Source organism: Procambarus clarkii, chromosome 30 (assembly GCF_040958095.1).
Source record: "Procambarus clarkii isolate CNS0578487 chromosome 30, FALCON_Pclarkii_2.0, whole genome shotgun sequence".
Classification (NCBI taxonomy): domain Eukaryota; kingdom Metazoa; phylum Arthropoda; class Malacostraca; order Decapoda; family Cambaridae; genus Procambarus; species Procambarus clarkii.
The window spans coordinates 1,894,346-1,916,377 of record NC_091179.1 but is presented as its reverse complement, the minus strand read 5'-3'; the positions used below and the strand labels follow the sequence as shown (position 1 = coordinate 1,916,377).

Genomic DNA, 22,032 nt, shown 5'->3' with positions numbered 1-22,032 from the left:
TTATCAACCAGTACGTCAGTAGCTACTGGTGTCAAAAGCTACTGGTGTCAATAGCTACTGGTATAGCATTATCAACCTGTACGTCAGTAACTACTGGTGTCAAAAGCTACTGGTGTCAATAGCTACTGGTATAGCATTATCAACCAGTACGTCAGTAACTACTGGTGTCAGTAACTACTGATATGTCATTATCAACCGGTAAGTCAGTAGCAACTGGTTTCAATAGCTACTGGAATATCATTGCCAGTCTGTAAGTGAATAGCTTCTGGTGTCAATAGCTTCTGGTATATTATTACCAACCGGTATGTCAGTAGCTACTAATATGGTTTATTCTGGGTTGTAAGCGGGCATAGCAACAAAGTACAATGACGTGGAGAAACTTTAGCAATAACAGAACACTTGAGAGCAAAAAAAGATACCAGAGGGTTTGTAAGATTATATCTATTGGGAAATGACACTAAGACAAGTGACCTCAGTCAGAAAGGACTGCACTAACAGCACATTAAATGCTAAGTGTGCAGATTATTACTTTAAGGCTGCAATACATGGCGATGAGCCGCCGCCAGGGTCTAAATTCTAGGCACTCTATATCACTGGGTAGTGGATCTCCTCAGAACAGCTTATGGCAATATAAGGGTAGCTCAATGGGATCTTACATCAAGTTTAATATTGGTGTGTGTGGCGAGGAAACTGGTTCGAGTCCAGAAGTATCCATAACAGCATATAAACAGGATCAAGTATGTGGCAGAGTCCAATACTGGTGACAAGGTTATTGGAAGGTGTTGATGGAAAGACATTTCTCGTTTGGTAACAATTACCATTTATTCACAAAATCGTAATAATAACAATACATGGCACAATAGGTTAACGTTACGTTAAGTTCGATGTAACAATATGCAAAACTAATCACTCGGCCAGTATAATCGAACTTCCGGTTCTGACCGCTCGCGGCTGAATCAAGCTGAACTAATCTGAACAGCAGGTGCTCACTCGGACACAAGTCAGCAGTTCACCAACTGCGGTAAAACAATTGATAATTAAACAAAAGACACAACAGCCAGACCTGTCACAGAGATAGTCTTCTATAATACAAAGTTATTTACGCTAAAACTCGTCTCTCTGGGCGGCAGTTAAACAACAGTTACTTTACGGTTATGTCACAAAGACTAAACAATTGGTTTAATTAATTATAATCTCAACATACAATTTAATGATTTACGTTAATTCAAGATAATTAATGCAATCTGTTAACACACACAGTCAAGCAATCAAACAAGGCTTTTCTACGGTAATTTCTATGACAAAGTAATTAAACAATCATTGAGTAAACACCTCAATTACTGTCGGACTGACAGCTAATTAAACTCATGGGGATTTACGTTAACTCTGCTTATTGTTACCTATCGTTCGTTACGGCTCGTGACCCTACAGCAGCCAAACTTTAATTACGTCTAGGGATATCACTGCTGCTCTCTAAAGCGCGTCACCAGTATAACCCCTTGATAAGTAATGAGCACATAAATAAAACTCTTCCTTTAGGACTGAAGAATAGATACAAAATATTATATAGATATATATTCAAGACAGTATAATATAAAAACACAGATGGTTAAGTTAACTTATACAATAAATGAAAGTATTGTCATATCACTAAATATAACAAATAAAATATGGCACACAATGAATGTAAAGACTTATCTCCCACATGTTACTCTCCTGGTCCCGTATCAGCTACTGACTCTCGCTCTGGCGCTACCCACATTCTCACCTCCCGTCTGCCTCATCCCAGGATGAGGGATGGAAACTAAGGACTTTTTAATATTTAAAACTAATTGAACAACCACTTGTTCTCAAAACACACAAGAATGCAATTTACAGATAATAGTTACTTACAAAATATATAAGTATAATGCCACCTGTTTAATTACAGTATATAAACAATTTCCTAACTAAATAAAAGTGACATCTGGAACTCTCAACTGAACAGGTCCAGCTTTCCCGTATCAATCAGGTAATAGACGTGTGCAAAGGCAACCACGCTCCTGTCCACTGACGATGCCACACCATACGATAATTTACAAAACACAATGTGTGTACATATACAGGCAATGATAAAATAAAATAAACAAGTTATTTTAAATTTATATACGTATTCTGCTAGGAGTACGTAACACTTCCACCTCCAAGAAAAAAAAATGCAATAGATTGAAGATCAATGGCATTTTTGCAAAGTAAAAATGTTAAGTAAAAGAAACATTTCATTTATGGTACATCAAAACTTCTTGACAAAGCATCAGCAATAACATTTTGCCTGCCTGGAATATGTTTGATTTCTACATTAAATTCCTGCAAAAACAATGACCAGCGCAGAATTCGTTGGTTCTTGACTTTCATCATATTTATAAAGATAAGGGGGTTGTGGTCTGTAAATACTAACACTTTGTTTCCTGATAAGTAAATCTCAAACTTCTTAATTGACAATATAAGACCCAACGCCTCCTTTTCTACCACGGAATAATTTCTCTGAGCTGCATTAAATTTTCTAGAGTAATAATACACAGGATGCTCAATGTTATCTAAACCAACTTGAATAAGCACAGCACCTATTCCATCATCTGACGCATCAATGTGTAATATAAATGGTTTATCAAATTGGGGACTAGCAAGAATAGGTGAGGTGGACAATATGCCCTTTAGGTTCTGAAAAGCATTCTGACAATCTTGTGTCCACTGAAACTTTACTTGCTTGCGTAACAAATTTGTCAAAGGAGCAGCCACTGTTGAAAAATTTCTACAATAACGCCTATAGTATGCACACATACCAATAAACCGTTGGACTCCTTTCTTATTGGTTAACACTGGGTAGTCCACAATGGCTTGAAGCTTATCTTGTAAGGGAATAATCTTACCTTGTCCTACCTCGTGTCCAAGATAAGTTATCGTACCTCTTGCCCAACTACACTTATTCATATTTATGGTTAACTTCGCGTTTTGCAACACTGTAAACAAGTTCTTAAGGCCTAAGAGATGATCTGCCCAATTCTTACTGTACAAAACAATGTCATCAAGGTAGGCCCTACAATCTGGCACATCCTTGAGTAAGAAATTCATGAGTCTTTGAAAAGTAGCAGGTGCATTTCTCAAACCGAATGGCATGACATTAAATTCATACGCACCATCAGGTGTAACAAAAGCAGTAACCTCCCTAGCATACTCTGTTAATGGAATTTGGTAGTACCCTTTAGACAAATCAAGCTTACTTACATATTCGGCATGTCCTATAGACTCAATACATTCCTCCAACAAGGGTAAAGGAAAAACGTCCACTGTAGTGCTCTTGTTCAGTTTCCTATAATCCACGCACAATCTCCAGGTTCCATCTGGTTTTGGCACTAACAAACACGGAGAGCTCCAAGTACTTTGACTTGGCCGAATGAAATCATGCTGGAGCAGATATTCCACTTCTGCTTGTATAATTTTCCTCTTTTCGGGATTCACTCTGTACGGATGTTGTCGAATGGGGGTGCTGTCCAGGAGCTGAATGTCGTGTGTGATGAGGTGGGTCTGTGTGGGAACCTCCCCAAACAGAGATGTATGGTTGTCCAGCAGAACCTGGAACTCATCACGTTGCTGCTCCTGTAAATGACATAGCATCTCCCTGCCATTGGAACTGGAACTGAGAAGTTGAATATTAACATCATGTCCCTCACTACAATTATCCTCAGGTGGTAACTCTTCCCGACTAAAACAAGCTACTACACCAGGTCCAACATAAGCTTTTAATCTGTTAATGTGCACAGTCATTTGGGGTTCTGAAAGATTAGGGCTAATTAGTTTATAAGTTAGGTCTCCCACCTTTTCTACCACTTGGTAGGGTCCTGCGAACTTATGGGACATGGAAGTCCCCATACGAGGTTTCAACACCAACACCAAATCTCTGACAGCAAACGACCTGAGCTTAGCCTTGAATTTCTTGTCATATCTTACTTTCATGGCTTGTTGAGTCCTTCCCAGATGTTCTTTCGCCAACTCACGAGCCCGACACAACTTGTCCTTGACCTCACTCAAGTACAATCCACTCTGATGAACAGAGACATCTCCCAACAACTTTTCTTGTAGCATTTTAAGAGGACCTCTTACTTGGTGACCAAACACTAGTTCAAAAGGTGAACAGCCCAATGACTCTTGTAGCCCTTCTCTAGCAGCAAACAACACAAAGGGGAGATTCTCATCCCAATTACGTGGATGAGTTTCTCCGGTTGTCCTCAGCATTTGTTTTAAAGTCTGGTGGAAACGTTCAAGCCCACCTTGGCTTTGTGGATGATATGGACTGGATAATTTGTGCCGAATCCCTCGGGATTCGCAAAAAGTTCTGAAAACTTTAGAAACAAAATTTCCCCCATTGTCACTCTGAATAACTCTAGGCATTCCAAACAACGAAAAGAATCTTTCAAGACACTTGATGAGATTATGAGCCTTGGTATTCCGTAGAGCATAAGCTTCAGGAAATCTAGTAGTCATACACATGAGAGTGAACAAAAACATGTTACCCGACTTAGTCTTAGGTAAAGGACCTACACAATCAATTATAACATGAGTAAATGGTTCATCAGGAACTACAATAGGTTGCAATGGTGCTCTAGGTACAGATTGATTTGGTTTACCAACAATTTGACAGGGTACACAGTTATGACAATATCTGACCACGTCTTTCTTTAACTTAGGCCAGAAAAAATATTTGCATATCTTATGGTACATATTTGTGATACCTTGATGACCTCCCATGGGGTCATCATGTGCAGCCTGCAGGACCTGTCTACGATAATCATTGGGGACAACGAGTTGGGTTCTAATCTCACAATCATCTGAAGAGGGAGTTCCCTTGGGTCTCCACCTTCTCATCAGAAGTCGATCCTTGAAGAAGAAACCCGTCCCTTCCTCCAATGCATCAACATTATCAGGAGCCTCAGAAATACACTTAATTAAACTAGGATCAGTAGTCTGTACAACACTTAAGGGCAATGACTCAGACTCAGCAGCGAGCGGGCGAGAACCTAGTAGCTTGATCTCTTTTCCCGATTGATCAGAATAAAATGGAGTCATAGCTACTTCGGCCTCACTCTCGACAACTGGTGCACTGGAGACAAGCGGGCAAGGTACAGATAGTTCAGCCTCCTCACCTTCACTTTCCTTGTGATTTAGGTTCGGCGGGGCTTCTACTACGGCCTCACTCTCATCATCCAGTCGAGTCATAAAGGAATCCTCAAGATCCACCTCCCACTCCTTTACTGAAGGGGTCCTGGTCTTGGGAACAGCAACCTCAGTGAAGACAGGATTACTCTCACCTGTTTGTCCCATTGATCTAGTTACAACACAAGCAGGGTAAATAATATCATCATCTGCTTCTGGTTGAGCTAATACATTATTGGGTTTAGTTAACATGATGGGACACTTGGGCCCTACAACCATTCGGTTGCCAAAATCATTTCCTAGAATAATGTCTACCCCAGGAATGGGCAGTTGTTTACTTACACCAACATTACACCATCCTGAAGTATAGTTAGAATCAAGGTTAACTTGCAATAAGGACACCGGTTGCACACTACCGGCAATACCTTGGAGAAGCACAACTTCACCAAGATCTCGGGTGTCAACATCAGCAAGTACATTCTGGGTAATAAGAGACTGTGAAGCTCCAGTATCACGGAGTAATTGAACAGTCTTATGTCTACCATTATTACATAATAAGGTACCTGTGGAAATATATGGTTTAAATTCAGCCATCCAGTTTGGACTGACTGTAATACATGAAGAATTAATAGGTTGCAATCCTTTACTCATAATAAGACCAGTTGGCCGTAGTTCAGGATGCAAACTAAAACATGAAGAAATCACATGTCCCCTTCTCTTACAATGTGTACAATGCTTGACAGTGGACACACTGGTAGAACCAACTGCCGGTTTAGAATTAGCATTACTAGGCTTAGATGATCCTGACAATGGAGTAACCATCTTAGGGTTAGTAAGAGAAGAGTTCACGGGAGTAACTGTCGCACCAGGAGGAGACTTATACTGATAATGAGTTTGGTGAGCATTATAATTTACTCTACGACTAGACTTAGGTGAAGTGGCCGTAAACTGGGCCTTAGTCAACAACTCATGCTCATCCGCGAGCTTTGACAGCTCATAAATGTCTGTTACATTCTTTTGTTCTGCCATAAAAGTAGACAACTGGTCTGGGAGACATGACAATACTTCTTCCATTATAAGAAGATTCTTTAAAGCATCAAAGTCAGTGACTGAAAGTGACTTTAACCATCTGTTGCAAAAATTCGTCTTCTGACGAGTAAAATCTGCTATTGTCTGATCCCTTATCCTCCTTAGATTTCTAAACTTTTGCCTGTGTGCCTCTGGATTTAACTGGTAGGCATTTAAGATGCTTTTCTTTACAAATTCGTAATCAAAGCTATGAGCGTCAGGTAGGGATGTGAAAACCTCCTGACTACGCCCCTTAAATTGAGACTGCATAATGGCTACCCACTGATCCCTTGGCCAGTTCATACTGATGGCAATTTTATAAAAATGTGCAAAGAAAACCTCAGGATCCTCCTCATTGAACTTTGGTAACTCTATATACTTATGCGTCCTGATGGGATTATTATCACTATTTATTGAAACATTACTAGTATTTCCATGCCCAGCTGCCATACGCTGTGTTTCAAGCCTGAAGTTAGTGTCAGCCATTTGTTGTTGAATCTCTAATTGCCTAGTTTGTTCCTTTTGAGCTTCAAGTTCTAATATTCTCTGTTCTTTTTGAGCATCAAGTTCTAATATTCTCTGTTCTTTTTGAGCTTCAAGCTTAGCATTGGCTATTTGCGCTTCTAACTCAAGACGCTTTAACGTCATCTGATCACTCGACTCCTCTCTTAACTCTTCTAGAAATTCTTCATCTAACTCTCCATTCTCAACAAAATGTGTCACAATGACTTTCAATATTTGGGCTTTAACCATTCTATTGTTGGCGGTCAAATCCAACTGATTTGCCATTTGTATTAACTCAGTCTTTTTAAGGCTCTGAATCCTTTCAAAGTCTGGGTGAACCACCAACGCTGCAACTTTCTCCTCCATCGTTACTAACACTTGGCACTTGATCCACAACAATAATTAAAAACAATGGCACTGCACTACACTTCACTGTAAAATTGTCACCACACTGAAAATTCGCTTGGCCTCACTGCACAAACAAATATATAGGATGACTTACCTCAAAATCGTGAAACGTTGTTACTCGACACACAGGAAGGCTTGCTTGGCACATGGAATAGTTCTTAAGAAACACACAGACACTTGACACAATGGTACCTAGGAAGGCAAGGTTAGATTAGCATAATTAAGGTTAAGTGGGAACAATATTTCCCGGCACAGGCCCCCATAACTCTTTGTTACCTATCGTTCGTTACGGCTCGTGACCCTACAGCAGCCAAACTTTAATTACGTCTAGGGATACCACTGCTGCTCTCTAAAGCGCGTCACCAGTATAACCCCTTGATAAGTAATGAGCACATAAATAAAACTCTTCCTTTAGGACTGAAGAATAGATACAAAATATTATATAGATATATATTCAAGACAGTATAATATAAAAACACAGATGGTTAAGTTAACTTATACAATAAATGAAAGTATTGTCATATCACTAAATATAACAAATAAAATATGGCACACAATGAATGTAAAGACTTATCTCCCACATGTTACTCTCCTGGTCCCGTATCAGCTACTGACTCTCGCTCTGGCGCTACCCACATTCTCACCTCCCGTCTGCCTCATCCCAGGATGAGGGATGGAAACTAAGGACTTTTTAATATTTAAAACTAATTGAACAACCACTTGTTCTCAAAACACACAAGAATGCAATTTACAGATAATAGTTACTTACAAAATATATAAGTATAATGCCACCTGTTTAATTACAGTATATAAACAATTTCCTAACTAAATAAAAGTGACATCTGGAACTCTCAACTGAACAGGTCCAGCTTTCCCGTATCAATCAGGTAATTGACGTGTGCAAAGGCAACCGCGCTCCTGTCCACTGACGATGCCACACCACACGATAATTTACAAAACACAATGTGTGTACATATACAGGCAATGATAAAATAAAATAAACAAGTTATTTTAAATTTATATACGTATTCTGCTAGGAGTACGTAACACTTATCACGTAGACAAGCTTACAACCAAGAATTAGTCAACACGTTGATGTTTATCTTACACTTCACTAATGACGTTAATTAGTGACTCTAATTTCAACTCACTGATTCTTTAAGTTCAATAACAATTTAATATACAACGGATCCTATAGACCAATCACAACACAGTAGCAATACAGCACTAAACTCCCAGTGCTGTAATAACACAACACAACAACACTATCACTGTAATGATGACACATCAGTAATCACACGGAGACCTGTAATGACCGGTAAAATAAACTGGGGTAATCACCCTACTTACCTTACAGACTGGTTTTCTCCAGGAACGAGAAATAAAAGAACATACATGGAAATGTTATACACAGTGACGGTATGTATTAGCCACACAATTACAATACACACAATATGGTATAACTCACAGTAATATGTCTAAATGTGTAGAAATATGTAAATGCACACTCTCAGGCCGAGTAACAGGAATCACACAGATATGCTGTACTTGCCTTTCCTTTACGAGCTTTCCTCTTCCTTCCTATCTCTCCCGTTGCGGGTTAATGAGACCAACAGGCCATAAGGTTGATATGAATCATCATAAGGAATATATGCACTTAGCAAAGGACACATTAATTAATTAGGAGAACTCATTTTGATAAACCGGCTTACATTCAACCTACTCTCTCTCATACAGAAAAACTCTACCGTTGATAGATGATCAAGCCCAACACAGACCACACATTATTTTTTTATCTTTTTTTACTTTTATAAAAGAATTACACAAGGTACAGCATGAAGAAACAATTACATAACACAGGACAAAAATAACAAAAAGGGAAAACCCTAAAACGGGCACGGGAACGACCACATAAAACAGAAACGTTACAGATAAATCACACAAGAGACAAATAACAGAAAACATTAGGCACACGAATACAAACACAGGTGCAGAATAGTATAATACAACACCAGGCCCCGAAACTACTGACAGAGGCAATATACAAAATCTCAGTAAACAAAAAAATAGAAATACAGCAAATACATAAATAGAGAAATACAAACGGTAAGAACATAAATAACATAAATAATGTACACATAATAAATCCAAGCACACGCGTACACACGTCGTACACAACCACACAAGCAGCACAAGGCAAAAACACATGGCACAGGAAAGAGACAAATAACAGTAAATAATGGCAAGAAGAACACCCAATGTACAGGAACAGTAATACAAAAAACCCTACAAAGTAAAAAGGGGGTGAACAATAATGTACAAAGACAGACGCGCAACAAGCACCCACACCAGAACGAACAGAACAAAGCAATCAAACCCACACAGGGCAAACTAGACGGCCCATGCAGAAGCCAGGAAAGAATCACATCTACAAACAAGCATACCAAAACATAATCACATCCACAAAACCGTAAGTACAGAAATTACAAAAAGAGAACACACAAACAAGCCCGGCCCAAACCCAGACACAGGCGCAAAATGGTTCCACCTGCGCTGCCGTTGAGTGAGGACGTGTCGCTTGTCCGCTCCGGCAGTTTGTGGTCGTTGCCGTTTTCGCCGGCAGGGGGTGTGGGGGTGTTTACCCTCCCTGCTGTTCCTGGTGGTGGAGACGTGGCGTGTTTGGCGATGGGCGGCCCTATTCCCGCTGTCGTGCGGTTAAACTCCATCGGATTGGAGTTTACTGGCCGTGCTGGTTACCCGCTGGTGGACGTGGTGTTGAGTGACATGCTTCGTGTCCCGGTTGGGGACGTATATGGCATTGAGCTGGTAACTGCTCACCGTGTTGTTATCAAGTTTGTGGGTGAGGCGGTGTACCGTGCTTTCTTACGGAGGTACGAGGGACGTACTTTGCAGTTACAGGACGGCACCGGGTCTGTGACCATTTCAGACCATAGTGGTGCTGTGACGTATGTCAGTGTTCATGGCGCCCTCATGGAGTTTCCTGAGACTCTCCTCCGGCGATTCTTCCAGAGGTACGGCTCCGTCGTCAGTGTGTGGATGAACTCCCTGTCGTCTAGCACGTATTCGGGTGTGAAGACCAACATTCGGACCCTCGGGATGCGACTGAGGTCGGACATACCGTGCTCTGTCCTGCTGTTGGGGTACTACGTGCGTGTGTTTTATGCCCGGCAACCCCGTACTTGCTTCCGGTGTGGCTTGTTGGGGCATCAGGCTGCCGGGTGTACTGCTGATCCGGTCGCTCCTGTGAACTTGTTCCGTGAGGAGGATTTCCCGCCGCTCCCTCTGGAGGAGGACTCCGGGGATGAGGAGGTGAGCATCCCGTTCGCTGCTGCAGCTTCCCCGGCGGCGCCTGCCGTTCCTCCGGTTGTTGCCGTCCCTCCTCCGGTTCTTGAGGTACCGTCGGTTGGTCTGCCTGATCCTGTTGCTGTCCCAGCTGCTCCCGTGGGCCTTCCTGGAGCTCCCTGTGTGACGTTGCTGTCTTCTCCCTCGTCTTCTGATGCTGCGCCTGGCCCTGTGTCTGTGACTCGGGTCCCGGATGTGCTTGGTGCTGGGGTGGCTGCACATCCTTCGACAACACCACTACAAGGTCGCGATCACCAGGGGCAACTACCCACTGAGGGGAGCCACCAGCAGGAGACACAGCATCCAACACAGAAGGCACCACCGGAGGCATCACAGCGTCGGCCACATTGTCATCGTCCATCGCATCACACTCCTCCGTTCACGACCAGCGAGGCGACTCACTCCGAGCCGAGCGACGGCGCTTAAAAAGAGGCCGCAGCTCGTCGGAACTGTCATCCCCAGCAAGAGGTGCCCCAGAAGAACCAACGGCAGGCGGCCCAAAGCCGGGGCAGCACGATCATGCAGGACAGCAGCCTCAACCGCACGGAGCAAAAAGCCACTACCACGCCCGGATACCGGAAACAGAGAAGGATCAGACACAACAGGCAGGAGAGCACACTCCAGCACAAGAGAGGTATCCAGCATGGATGACAGCACCGGCGCAGGCGAAGAGGCACAAGGGAGAGAGGAATCCGCCGAAGGCGACAAGGTAGCCGAGGCAGAGGGCAGGGGGAGGGCTCAGCAACCACAACCCTGACAGCCCTGGGAAACAGACGGTCGCCGGCAGGAGAAGCAGGCACCACCCCTACAGCAGCATCCAAGGCCCCCACGGAATCAACCGGCCGCGGATGCACCTCCGCAACTACCGAACGACGAAGATCCAAAGCAGGAGTCTCCAGGTCCACAGAGCTCACCGGAGGGGCAGACATACCAGGGCCAGACAAAGCAGGGCCAGACGGAACGTCCGCTGAAACCGCCACAGGAACCATACCAGGCACCAGGACAGAGTGAGGATCTGCCGAGGAAACCCCACGCTCAGACAAGCAGGGAAAGTCACCCTCCAGAAAAACCGAAGGGGCCTCAGCACGAGGAGCGTCACAGCCAGCTACCACGTGGCCCTCAGCACCACACCGGGGACAGGTCCTTGTCTGGCCCTGATAAAAGATTCGTAGAGGGAGCCCACGATACACAAACCTGGACGGAATAGGGTCGTGACCCACATGACGAGCGTACGAGTGCCCATACGGACCCCTCTCAGCCGGCCCGCACTCAAAGTGTTGAATCGGTGGTTCACCACCACACCATACCGTGTAAACACCGACCTCAGCTCGTCCACGGGGAAAGATACCGGCACACCGTGAACACTCACATATTTCAAGGGGCCCCCAGGGATTCGAAATCTCCACAGTCACAGCCGAATCAGGAATAGTAAGCGTGCGGCCATCCCAGCGCGCCACAAACTCCCCAGAAAAATCCAAGCGCACCGTGTCAACTCACCGAACGCGGGTATCCCCACCAACAACCATACCGCCAGCCAGGTCCCCGGCCAGCGGGCACACCGCACCTCAAAACCGCACCCACCCCCTCTCAACACCAGGCAACAACTGGCAGGTCAGGTGAGCACGTCTTGACCCCCTGGCGGCCAGCGAGCGAATCATCACACAGACCACACATAGTAGATCCCTCTCATAGGAACACGTGTGGGTGGTTAGAGTAGCGTAGTTCACAGGACGCGGGGAAGGCAAGCACATGGTAGTCCCTGAGTCACGAAGGCAAGATTCATATGCTCCGAGGTGGTGGGGAGGAAGGTGCACGAAGCCACTAGGCATGTGGTATTGCGAGAGGAGGCAAGTACCTACCACTGGTGAGGTATTTGTGTAACAAGATAGAAACCAGGTGTTAAACACATGGGGTAGACAGCACGGTGAATGGAAAATATTCTAAGTCCACAACTGTTCGTAATTTTACGTTATTCATTCAAATTTGAATAAAGCCAATGGGAATCATATCTTAAATTCCTACTAAACAGCTTACTGAGCGATACGTTTACGGATCGCTAAGGATTAACACGATGATCAAGGATTAGTACACTACAGTCCAGTTGCTCTGCAGGTGATCACGTGTGGAGTCTCTCTTCTGTGTATCTTAATTCACATAATATTGATATTCACAATGTCGCGGTAACGGATTCTGACTGACGGGACCGCTTGGACAAAATAGAGATAAACTAGGCTGATCAAGTTACGTTTAAACAGTGATTACTGTAACTTTGACCGAAGTTTCGGGTCTTCTGTCTTCACAGTGACGACTGTACCCTCAGAATGCCGAGCACGGTGCGCCGGGCGCCTTACCGCCCTTCCACTTGTTCTTCAAGGTGACCAATTAGTGAACAGCATCATGGAGGCCCACAATGTCGCTTATAATAGGCTCTTGACTCATGGGAGTCACGTGACTCCCATGACGTCAAAGCCTACCAGCGTTGTTTACATAAGCGAAAGAACTGTTAGGGTTTTGTCCTGAACCCAATGTCTCTCTCGCTACTGTCTGTACTCTAAGCAACTTAAACTTAAGATAATATTGCTGTAATTTCTGTTAATGAAAGGCAATGGCGGCCACCATAGCTTTTCTGAACAGCTATGGATGTCAATTGCCCGTAGACAGCTCACAAGACAGTTTAGCTCCCATAGTAAGAAAGCTAGAGTGCGTAAACTCAGTTCAACGCACTCTTGTGCACTAGTTAAAAGAAAAGTTGCAGTGTGCCTTCTTCTATCAAATATGTGTAAGCTAGCTGGAATTTCATATTCTCACAGGGTTAGGAATGAATACTGCAGCGTGACAGGCAGAAAGACAGTATGTAAATGACATATTGTGAGATTTTTTCTTTTTGACTTTTACTTGATCAAAAAAATGTTTCCTATTGATGTTACGTTAATGTAACTACCTCGCATGGGAGGCAGACCTTAAACAGATAAGAACTGCTTACTAGCTGATTTTAACTTCAAGCCTGTGACCATAGGAAAAGTGGGAGCAAACCGCAAGGCTTCCACCATACGGGTGAAAACCTGTTCACTTGGGCCGCTGGTTCCTTCTAGTGATAAAACTATTAGAGGGTAACTGACGAGAACTCACTTCGTAATTTCTTTTTTAAGTGTGGTGCTATGAATCGGACTCAAGCTCTAGTGACAAACTCAATTTACACATAAGCATGCAAGGCATTGCAGAACATGATAAGTGGGACAATATTATTGTGGGATTGAACTTAAACGACCATTTCTAAAAACAATAACAATTTATCCAACAAAAATCTAGAACTACTACAGCAACGAGTTTACGTTACTTTACTGTCTCCCAGTGGCATTAGCAACAGCTAATTCAACAGCCTGGTGAACCCACGGACTCCTTCCTGTCATTGCTGACTGAATAATGACAGTAACTGGACAGAGTGGTGCCCACTGATGACACAAACTTGCAATCAACATATCTCACGGTCCCTCTCGGTGAGCAATATACAATAATCACAAATCTTGAATGACTCTCGCAGCCCTCCCAGCAAGGTACCAAGTAACTAGGTGGGTGATCCAACACTGATGACCCCTATAAAAATCTTACGATAACACTTGTCTCTCAAGTCAACAACAATACTAAAAAGTACACTAATTGAATTTAATAACAATTATGTTAATCGACCGTCCACAGCGATCAGCAACAATTCAATTACGTTAACACACTCGTGTCTCAACGACACTCAAATGACAACAATAACTCGAAAGCCCTTTAATTACATCACACTTGAGACGTCAAGCGCTCAGTGAGTAATTCCCATATAATTACTGTCACCCCGACAGCCTTTTAATTCAGACGAGTTATGACAAACACTACTGTTACCCAAATGACAGGTATCTTTCTGGTCTTATGACAAAATTACCTTAACGAGGGTTCTATTACTCTACTTCACAAGGCTACTCTACATCCTGTATAAAGAACAACATTAACACTGTGAATTCACCTAAGTAGCGGGTGCTAATTCCCTTCAATCATCTACTCTAGTGCCTAATCCGCTGCCAGCAGACAGATTCGATAAGTCCAACAAATTATGACAGCTATGACAGCTCAATTAACTTCAACCAGTGACAGGTAGTCAATCCCTTATGTTAATCAATCACTTAATTAACGACGGCTCGTTAATTCGTTAGCACAGTCTTAGTCGTCCTCCCAACAATTCCTCACCACTGCGTGAACTCACTATGACTGCTGCTAATTACACAAATTAGCAAGGGGTGCCCAATTAACTGTCGCACAGGACAGGTGACTGTCCTCAAATTCACAATGCTGTTCAACAACACAACACCCTCATTAAGCAATGATGTCCCCCAGTGACGTTAATGATTTTAAATTCTCACGGAATCCTTCACAGTACACAACCCATTACACCAAGGACACAAACTGTCAACAGTTCACAACACGGTAACAACTTTGCCCGCCCTACAGCAACTTGCAAAACACTTCCTCAGCAAATTATGTCAATAATAATTCACGGCCCTAACACAACACAACAGTATAAAAAAAGCGCTGGCCAATATATATATATATAAATAGATAAATTAATCTCCAAGGGAAATCTCCCGTTACGCATTACACTGCCGGAACTGGAACGCTCTGCAAAGATATCACATAAACGGTACAATAGAGAAATGAAATTCAATAAAAGCACTTTCCTCCACCCTTGGAGATAGAATAAAATAATATGTCACAACTCCACACAACTGAATGTGTCTCTGTGTCCGTACACACGTCTTCCCTTAAAGTTGGGGCCACTCCTCAACCTGATTGACATTAGAACAGGTGTAACTCACACGCCTACACTTCCTATCACCTCACAAAAAAAAAGGTGTTAAAAAGGACAATGTCAAGACGGAACACTGGCTGCAAAGCCAGCTTCTAATGTTTAACATACCAAAACAGAAACAGCTATTTACTCTTTAATCACTGATCGGTCTCATTCACACTCACACACCCATTCGTTCACCCAACTTGATGCTGCAGCAGGTGGTGAAATGGGCAGTACACCGACTCCCTTCACATGGTCAGCTGGGACCACGGGTGCCGGCGCGGTGTCACGGCACACGGACCAGGGTGTGGCGGTGTTACTCTTCCGAGTCCTATGCTAGGCTTGAGGAGCGAGACACGGGTGCGGCTCACGGCTAGAATGGTACCACGCCCTCGATGGTACGGCGCGGTACGTGGCTGTTTGATATGACACGTGATAAAGTAGAGTCCTTCTCTGTTCACTGGTAATTCCGCGGAATTACGAATTCTAGGCTTCCAACACAACACTGAAACCTTCCCGAGTTCGTCTCTCACCGGTACCTTATAACTAAGGCACGTTAGACGACGAATGTCACTTCCACATTCTGATATAACAGTCCTCCCTCAGTTCACTTTCTCTGGGTGGCGTTCAATAATCATGCGGGATCGGAAACGCTCCCAAAAGTTCACTACGGTAATATTTCGACGACAACCTTCTTCCACGAAACCAGATTCTTACTCCAACGGTCCCGGGATGATGGCACGACGATCGTGAGTCACTTCTGTGTTATTGCAGGCGGTATTTCCGTTGCTTGGCCTAGCATGGAAACGACCCAGCCTCCTCCAGCAATCAACACGGTAAGAATGGGGTTTGACGCCAAGCGAGGGCTCGACAATCAGGCTGGTACCCCTCAGCTCCTTCCACCACCTTCCACCAATCACAACCAGGCATCCTCTACGGCCTGGTGCGTCGACCAATCACGTTCTTCCAAGACGACGCTCTCCTCATGGCACGAAGGCTCAAGGGTGGGGTGTCAGCCTACAGCCGTTAACCCCACCCAACCCCCCCTCTCAACTTGAACTTGTACTAAAATTCACCTGAAATCAACTCCTTGCTATAACTTTCTCTACAGACTCACTATAACAACCACAAAAGCTTTATTGACTAGCACCCGTCAAGGGCTGTCCATAGACACCCTGCACGACTGTGTAAGAGTTGTATTTCTTAAATTTCTGCTCCGGTGCACACTTCCTGTGCACACATTTCAGTGCACAAGGGAGCTGGAAAAAATCATCTCCAGACACATATCAAGTAAGGAAAAAATTCAAGATAAATTGCTGCACAGCCACATCAGAAGGAAAACAACAGTGAAGGGACAGGTACTGAAACTTAGGATTGGGGCAGACAGGTTCACTACAAATGACAAGGAAATTTGCAACAAACTCAATTAGAAATTCTAGGAGGTCTTCACAACAGAGCAAGGAGAAGTTCCAGATATACGAGAGGAAATATAGAACCATGCACCACTGTAGTAGTTAAGAGACTAACAGTGGGAAGGTAAGAAGTATTTGCTTGAGTTGGATGTAATAAAGGCTATAGGCCTGTCACATCTGTATGCATATGGAATCTTGCCATGAATAATAAAAGAAGGAGAAGAAGTACTGTGCATGCCACTCTCAATCGGGTATAACAAATCTCTGATAACAGGAGAACTGTAAAAAAATTGGAAGATGGCTAATGTAGAATCACAAGAGACCAGATGTGATATCTTCTGCACGCTCGCCACGGAAGAGGATGCGTCCTCGTTGCCACTCCACAAGATATCCAATGCTACTGCTACCCGTCGAAGGGGTGGCATCTGACCATTATCCAAAAGTGAGGGTTTGCCTCCGAAATAGCCAAGAAGTCACCACGAGCGACCTTCTAAGGCCATCAATACCACAACCAACGCAAATCCCATCGACATCAGACAAGAGGAAGAGGGAATCGTGTTCCACTGCTCTCAAGAAGCTGAAGTCGACCACCTGCTCTCTACCTCAATCCAGAGAAACTTACTTAACCAGAACATTGACCTCATCTTCGCACCTCGCTCTCTTGCTGAAGGAAGTGCCTTAGCCAGGGGTGTCAGCGCCTTGATCACTGACCAGCAATTACAAGATATCCGTGACTGTATCCAAGTCGAAAACCCCCAACACAGACAGAAACGAGATTGTTGTCATCTCTTACGCCGACGGTGAACGCCCGACTGTGAAGATTACCTGCAGCACAGTACCTGCAGCAAATCTCGCCAACACGTGTGGGTTCAAATGTTTTTTGCATCTTGACCCCACGTGCACAAGTGACGTATGAACGGTAATCTGATCTAAAACACTGCCTTAAATGCTACGAATATACGCCCTACGCCAAGAAGAGGCCGCAATAAGCCGTAAAGTGCAGTATCTGCTCCCAAAATCACCACTTCTGCAAGGCTGACTTCCAATGATGCCGCCTCTGCGATGGTGACCACACGTTATTTCTCATCACTGATGAAGCAAACATTATGAGAAGAATCAAGATTGGTGAAGATAGACAGAGACTACAGGACGACCGAGCTTCTTTAAGTTACTAACTACTTGAACGTTCTCTGAGTCTTTTGGGAGTCGCTTGGCACTTCAAGTGATTTTCGCTGAAAGATTTGACTACTTCTGCACTGTGAGAGGCACTCAGGTCTGGGGGCTGTTACACTGCCATAGATACTGTGATAATTCCTGACAGTGGCTAACGGTGTCCACGATTTTAGAACTTATTTAGAGAATCACAGTTATAGTCTTAAGTGGTTATTGAGGCGCAGGATATAATGTTGAACCCTTGAACGTCTTACTGAACACATGGGATAAAGTTAAAATAATTATTTACAAAATGTATTGAATTATAATATAATCTGACACTGAGAACACTTCCAGGGCGTATTCCAACGCGGATCAAGATGACTTGTGGCGATACCTGACGGAGGCTGCTCATGAAGACGGTTCACTGCCGTCAGACACAACAGTCAAGATGATCATGGACACGTGGACGCTGCAGATGGGCTACCCTGTCATCAAGGTGGTGAGAAGCGCAGACGGCACCTCGGCAACCCTCACGCAGGTTGGAAACTCCTTAGTACTATAAAGTGCAAATGCTCTACGTTGCTGTAATAGAACAAGACATACAACTGTACATAATTTTTAAGCAAGTATAATATCGTTGCAGGAACGATTTTTGCTGGTGAAGAGCGCGAACTCGTCAGACACTCACGACTACAAGTGGTGGGTTCCGCTAACATACACTAGTCAGGATGACCCTAATTTTAACAACACACAAGCCATGGTGTGGATGAAGGATTCAGACCCAGAGATAACTATCTCTTCACTGCCCGGAAAGGATCAGTGGGTCATCTTCAACATACAGGAGACAGGTTATTACAGAGTGAACTATGACGAGGACAACTGGAACTTGCTCATCCAGCAGCTCAACACTGACCACCAAGTCATCCATGTGATAAACCGCGCTCAGATCATCGACGACGCTATGGACCTCGCCCACGCTGGTATGTTCCGCTCTTGTTACACCAACACGAACACCTATTGACCGTTACCCAGGGAACACGTAGACCTATTGACCGCTGTCCGGGAAATACGTAAACCTATTGACCTTTGCCTGGGGAACACGTAGACTGCTACCCAGGAACATGTAGACCTATTGACCGCTGCCGGGGACAGGTAGACCTATTAACTGCATGGCCAGGAAACACGTAGACCTATTGACCGCTGTCTGGCAAACACGTAGACCTATTGACCACTGCCCGGGGAACACGTAGACCTATTGACCGCTGCCCGGCGAACACGTAAACCTATTTTACGTGTTCCGTCACCAGTAAACTGACGATTGAGAGACTGGACCAAAGAGCCAAAGCTCAACCACCGCAAGCACAACTACGTGAGTTGTGCTTGACTGCTGTTGACTGCTGCCCGGGGAACACATAGACCTATTGACCGCTAGACCCATTGACAGCTGCCCGGGGAACACATCGACCTATAAATCACTGCATAGGTAACACATAGACTTATTAGCCACTGTGCAGGGGATACATGGACCTATTGACTGCTGCCCTGGGAATAAATAGACATATTTACCGCTGCACGGGGACAAACAAAGACCTATTCACCGCTGCACGGGGACAAACAAAGACATATTCACCGCTGCACTGGTCAATATGTCCCTGCCAAGTCAGCTTTCATGCAACACCTCCATGATTGTTACTGTCATGTTCTTGCCAGGTCAGCTGTCATCAACACCACCATGATGGTTACCGTCATGTTCTTGCCAGGTCAGCTGTCAAATAACACCACCATAAGGGTTACTGTCATGTTCCTGCCAGGTCAGCTGTCATACATCACCACCATAATAGTTACTGTCATGTTCCTGCCAGGTCAGCTGTCATACATCACCACCATAAAAGTTACTGTTATGTTACTGCCAGGTCAGCTGTCATACAACACCGCCTTGAGTGTGAATGGATACCTGAAGGCGGAGACGGAGTACACTGCCTGGAGAACAGCCATAAACAACCTTGACTACCTGGAGATGATGTTTACTCGCACAGGAGGGTATGGTGCTCTCAGGGTACGCATTTACTGAGATTGTAGTTTTATATATATACTAGCTGTACCCGGCCAAGCGTTGCCTGTGGCTCAGCTACGCATATGTGTTGTTCAGCCACAGCAACCTTCGCGTGTCTCCCAGTCCTCCCAACCATTTACCTCCTTCCCCGTCCCCTCTTCCTCCTAACCATTCCTCACTCCCCTGTCCCCTTGTTCTCCCAACCATTACTCACTCCCCCGTCCCCTTGTCCTCCCCACCATTCCCTTCTCCCTCCTCCAGTTCCTTTATCCTCCCCACCATCCACTCCCCGTCCCTACCATTCCTCACTCAACTGTCCCCTCGTCCTCCCTACCATTTCCCACTTTCCCATCCCCTCGTCCTCCCAACCATTCCCCCACCCTCCCCTGTCCCTTCGTCCTCCCCACTATCCCCAGTTCCTTGTCCTCTTGTCCTCCCCAACATTATCCATTCCCCTGTCCCCTCGTCCCCACCATCCCCATTTCCCCCATCCACTCGTTCTCCCCACCATCACCCCTTCCCCTGTCCCCTCGTTCTCCCCACCATCCCCCACTCCCGTCCCCTTTCATCCCCACCATTCCCCACTCCCTTGTCCAATGCATTCCCAAATGATCTGATGTTCCAATCAGAAAATTGGGACATCAAATGATCTGATGTTCCCATCACTGAAATATAAGAAAAACAGTTAAAAAAACGAAATGAAAAACTAACAAATTAACTGTACTCATAAAATGAACGGTATGGTAAACAACTCAGCTCAATTCCAACGCAATGTCACACAAAATAATTAAATCCAAATGAAAATAAATCGAAATCTATGAAAATTCATTTTGTCATTGCAATCGAAAACATTGAAATGGAATTGTAACATATTTATTATCAAATACGAACGTGTGCTGCTCGTATTTGCAAAGGATGGCGCTGTTTCTTAAAAATTAATGTTTTTACCTGTCACAGGTGTGGCATCTAAACTTATAAATACAAAATTAACAGTATGGTAACCAACACAGCTCAATTCCAATGCAATGCCACACAAAATAAACAAATCAAAATGAAAATAAATCGAAATCAATAAAAATTCAATTTATCAATGTAATCAGAAACATTGAAATGGAATCGTAACATATTTAGTTTTGCGTGTGTTGCTATTATGTGCTACATGTGGCGCCATTTAAAAAAAAACATGTTTTTACCTGTCACAGGAATGGTATCTATATAGTTGATAAGTAAAAAACATGCGCGTATTTGAATGGAACGTTATGCAAAAGTTTCAAAGTAATTGATGAAGAACTTTCTGAGATTACTGCGTGTCTTGCTCTTACGTCCAACAGATGGCGCTGTTTTTCAAGAAAAGGGTGTTTTCCTGTCACAGGTGAGGCATGTATATAGTAGGTATGTAAAAACACGTGCCTATTCGAATGCAACGTTGCATCAATATTTCAAAGCAGTCGGTAAAGAGATTTCGAAGATTTCCCTTACATGAAAAACATGTGAAAAACACAGTTTTTTAAAAAAGCATGTTTTTTCCCGTCGCAGACGTGACATCTATATTGGTTGTATATAAAAAGCCGCTCGGATGCGAATGGAACGTTATGTGAAAATTTCAAAACAATCGGCGAAGAACTTTCGGAGATTAGCGATTTTGAACAAACGAACATTTTCATTTTTATTTATATAGATTGAACTACGGGGATAACCGAGTGTGTCCGGGGTCTCGGTCTCTCTCTCTCTCTCTCTCTCCCCCTTCCCTTGTCCCCGACCTCACTAAGTACCTCACCCATCTCTTCACTTATCCCATTCTCTTCCCATGCCCCCCTTCCCCTAACTTGTTCCCTCTCACCACTCATCTCTCCTCACTTCACCCCCTTCTTCCCACTCTCACATCCTCTCCATCTTTCGCTCACTACCCAGTCTCTCCATCTCTCCCCTCGCCACCTTCATTCCCAATCTCTTCTTTCTATCACCTCTCCTACACTCCTCTCCCCAATTCCACTTTTTTTTTGAGATATATACAAGAGTTGTTACATTCTTGTACAGTACGCGTAGTACGC

At 44.1% G+C, this 22,032-nt stretch overlaps 1 protein-coding gene across 2 annotated transcripts in view; it reads left to right on the top strand.

Annotated features, from left to right (window-relative positions):
• Positions 1-22,032, top strand: part of LOC123765533 (aminopeptidase N) — a 126,719-nt gene that overhangs the window by 79,943 nt on the left and 24,744 nt on the right. For both annotated transcript variants that reach the window (XR_011230015.1, XM_069333850.1), the window contains exons 11-13: positions 18,283-18,466; positions 18,572-18,908; positions 19,842-19,984. Coding sequence is in view for 1 of the 2 variants with exons in the window: in XM_069333850.1 (XP_069189951.1) it covers positions 18,283-18,466; positions 18,572-18,908; positions 19,842-19,984 (664 nt within the window). In the remaining variant the exon portion in view is untranslated. The remainder of the gene's footprint in view (positions 1-18,282; positions 18,467-18,571; positions 18,909-19,841; positions 19,985-22,032) is intronic.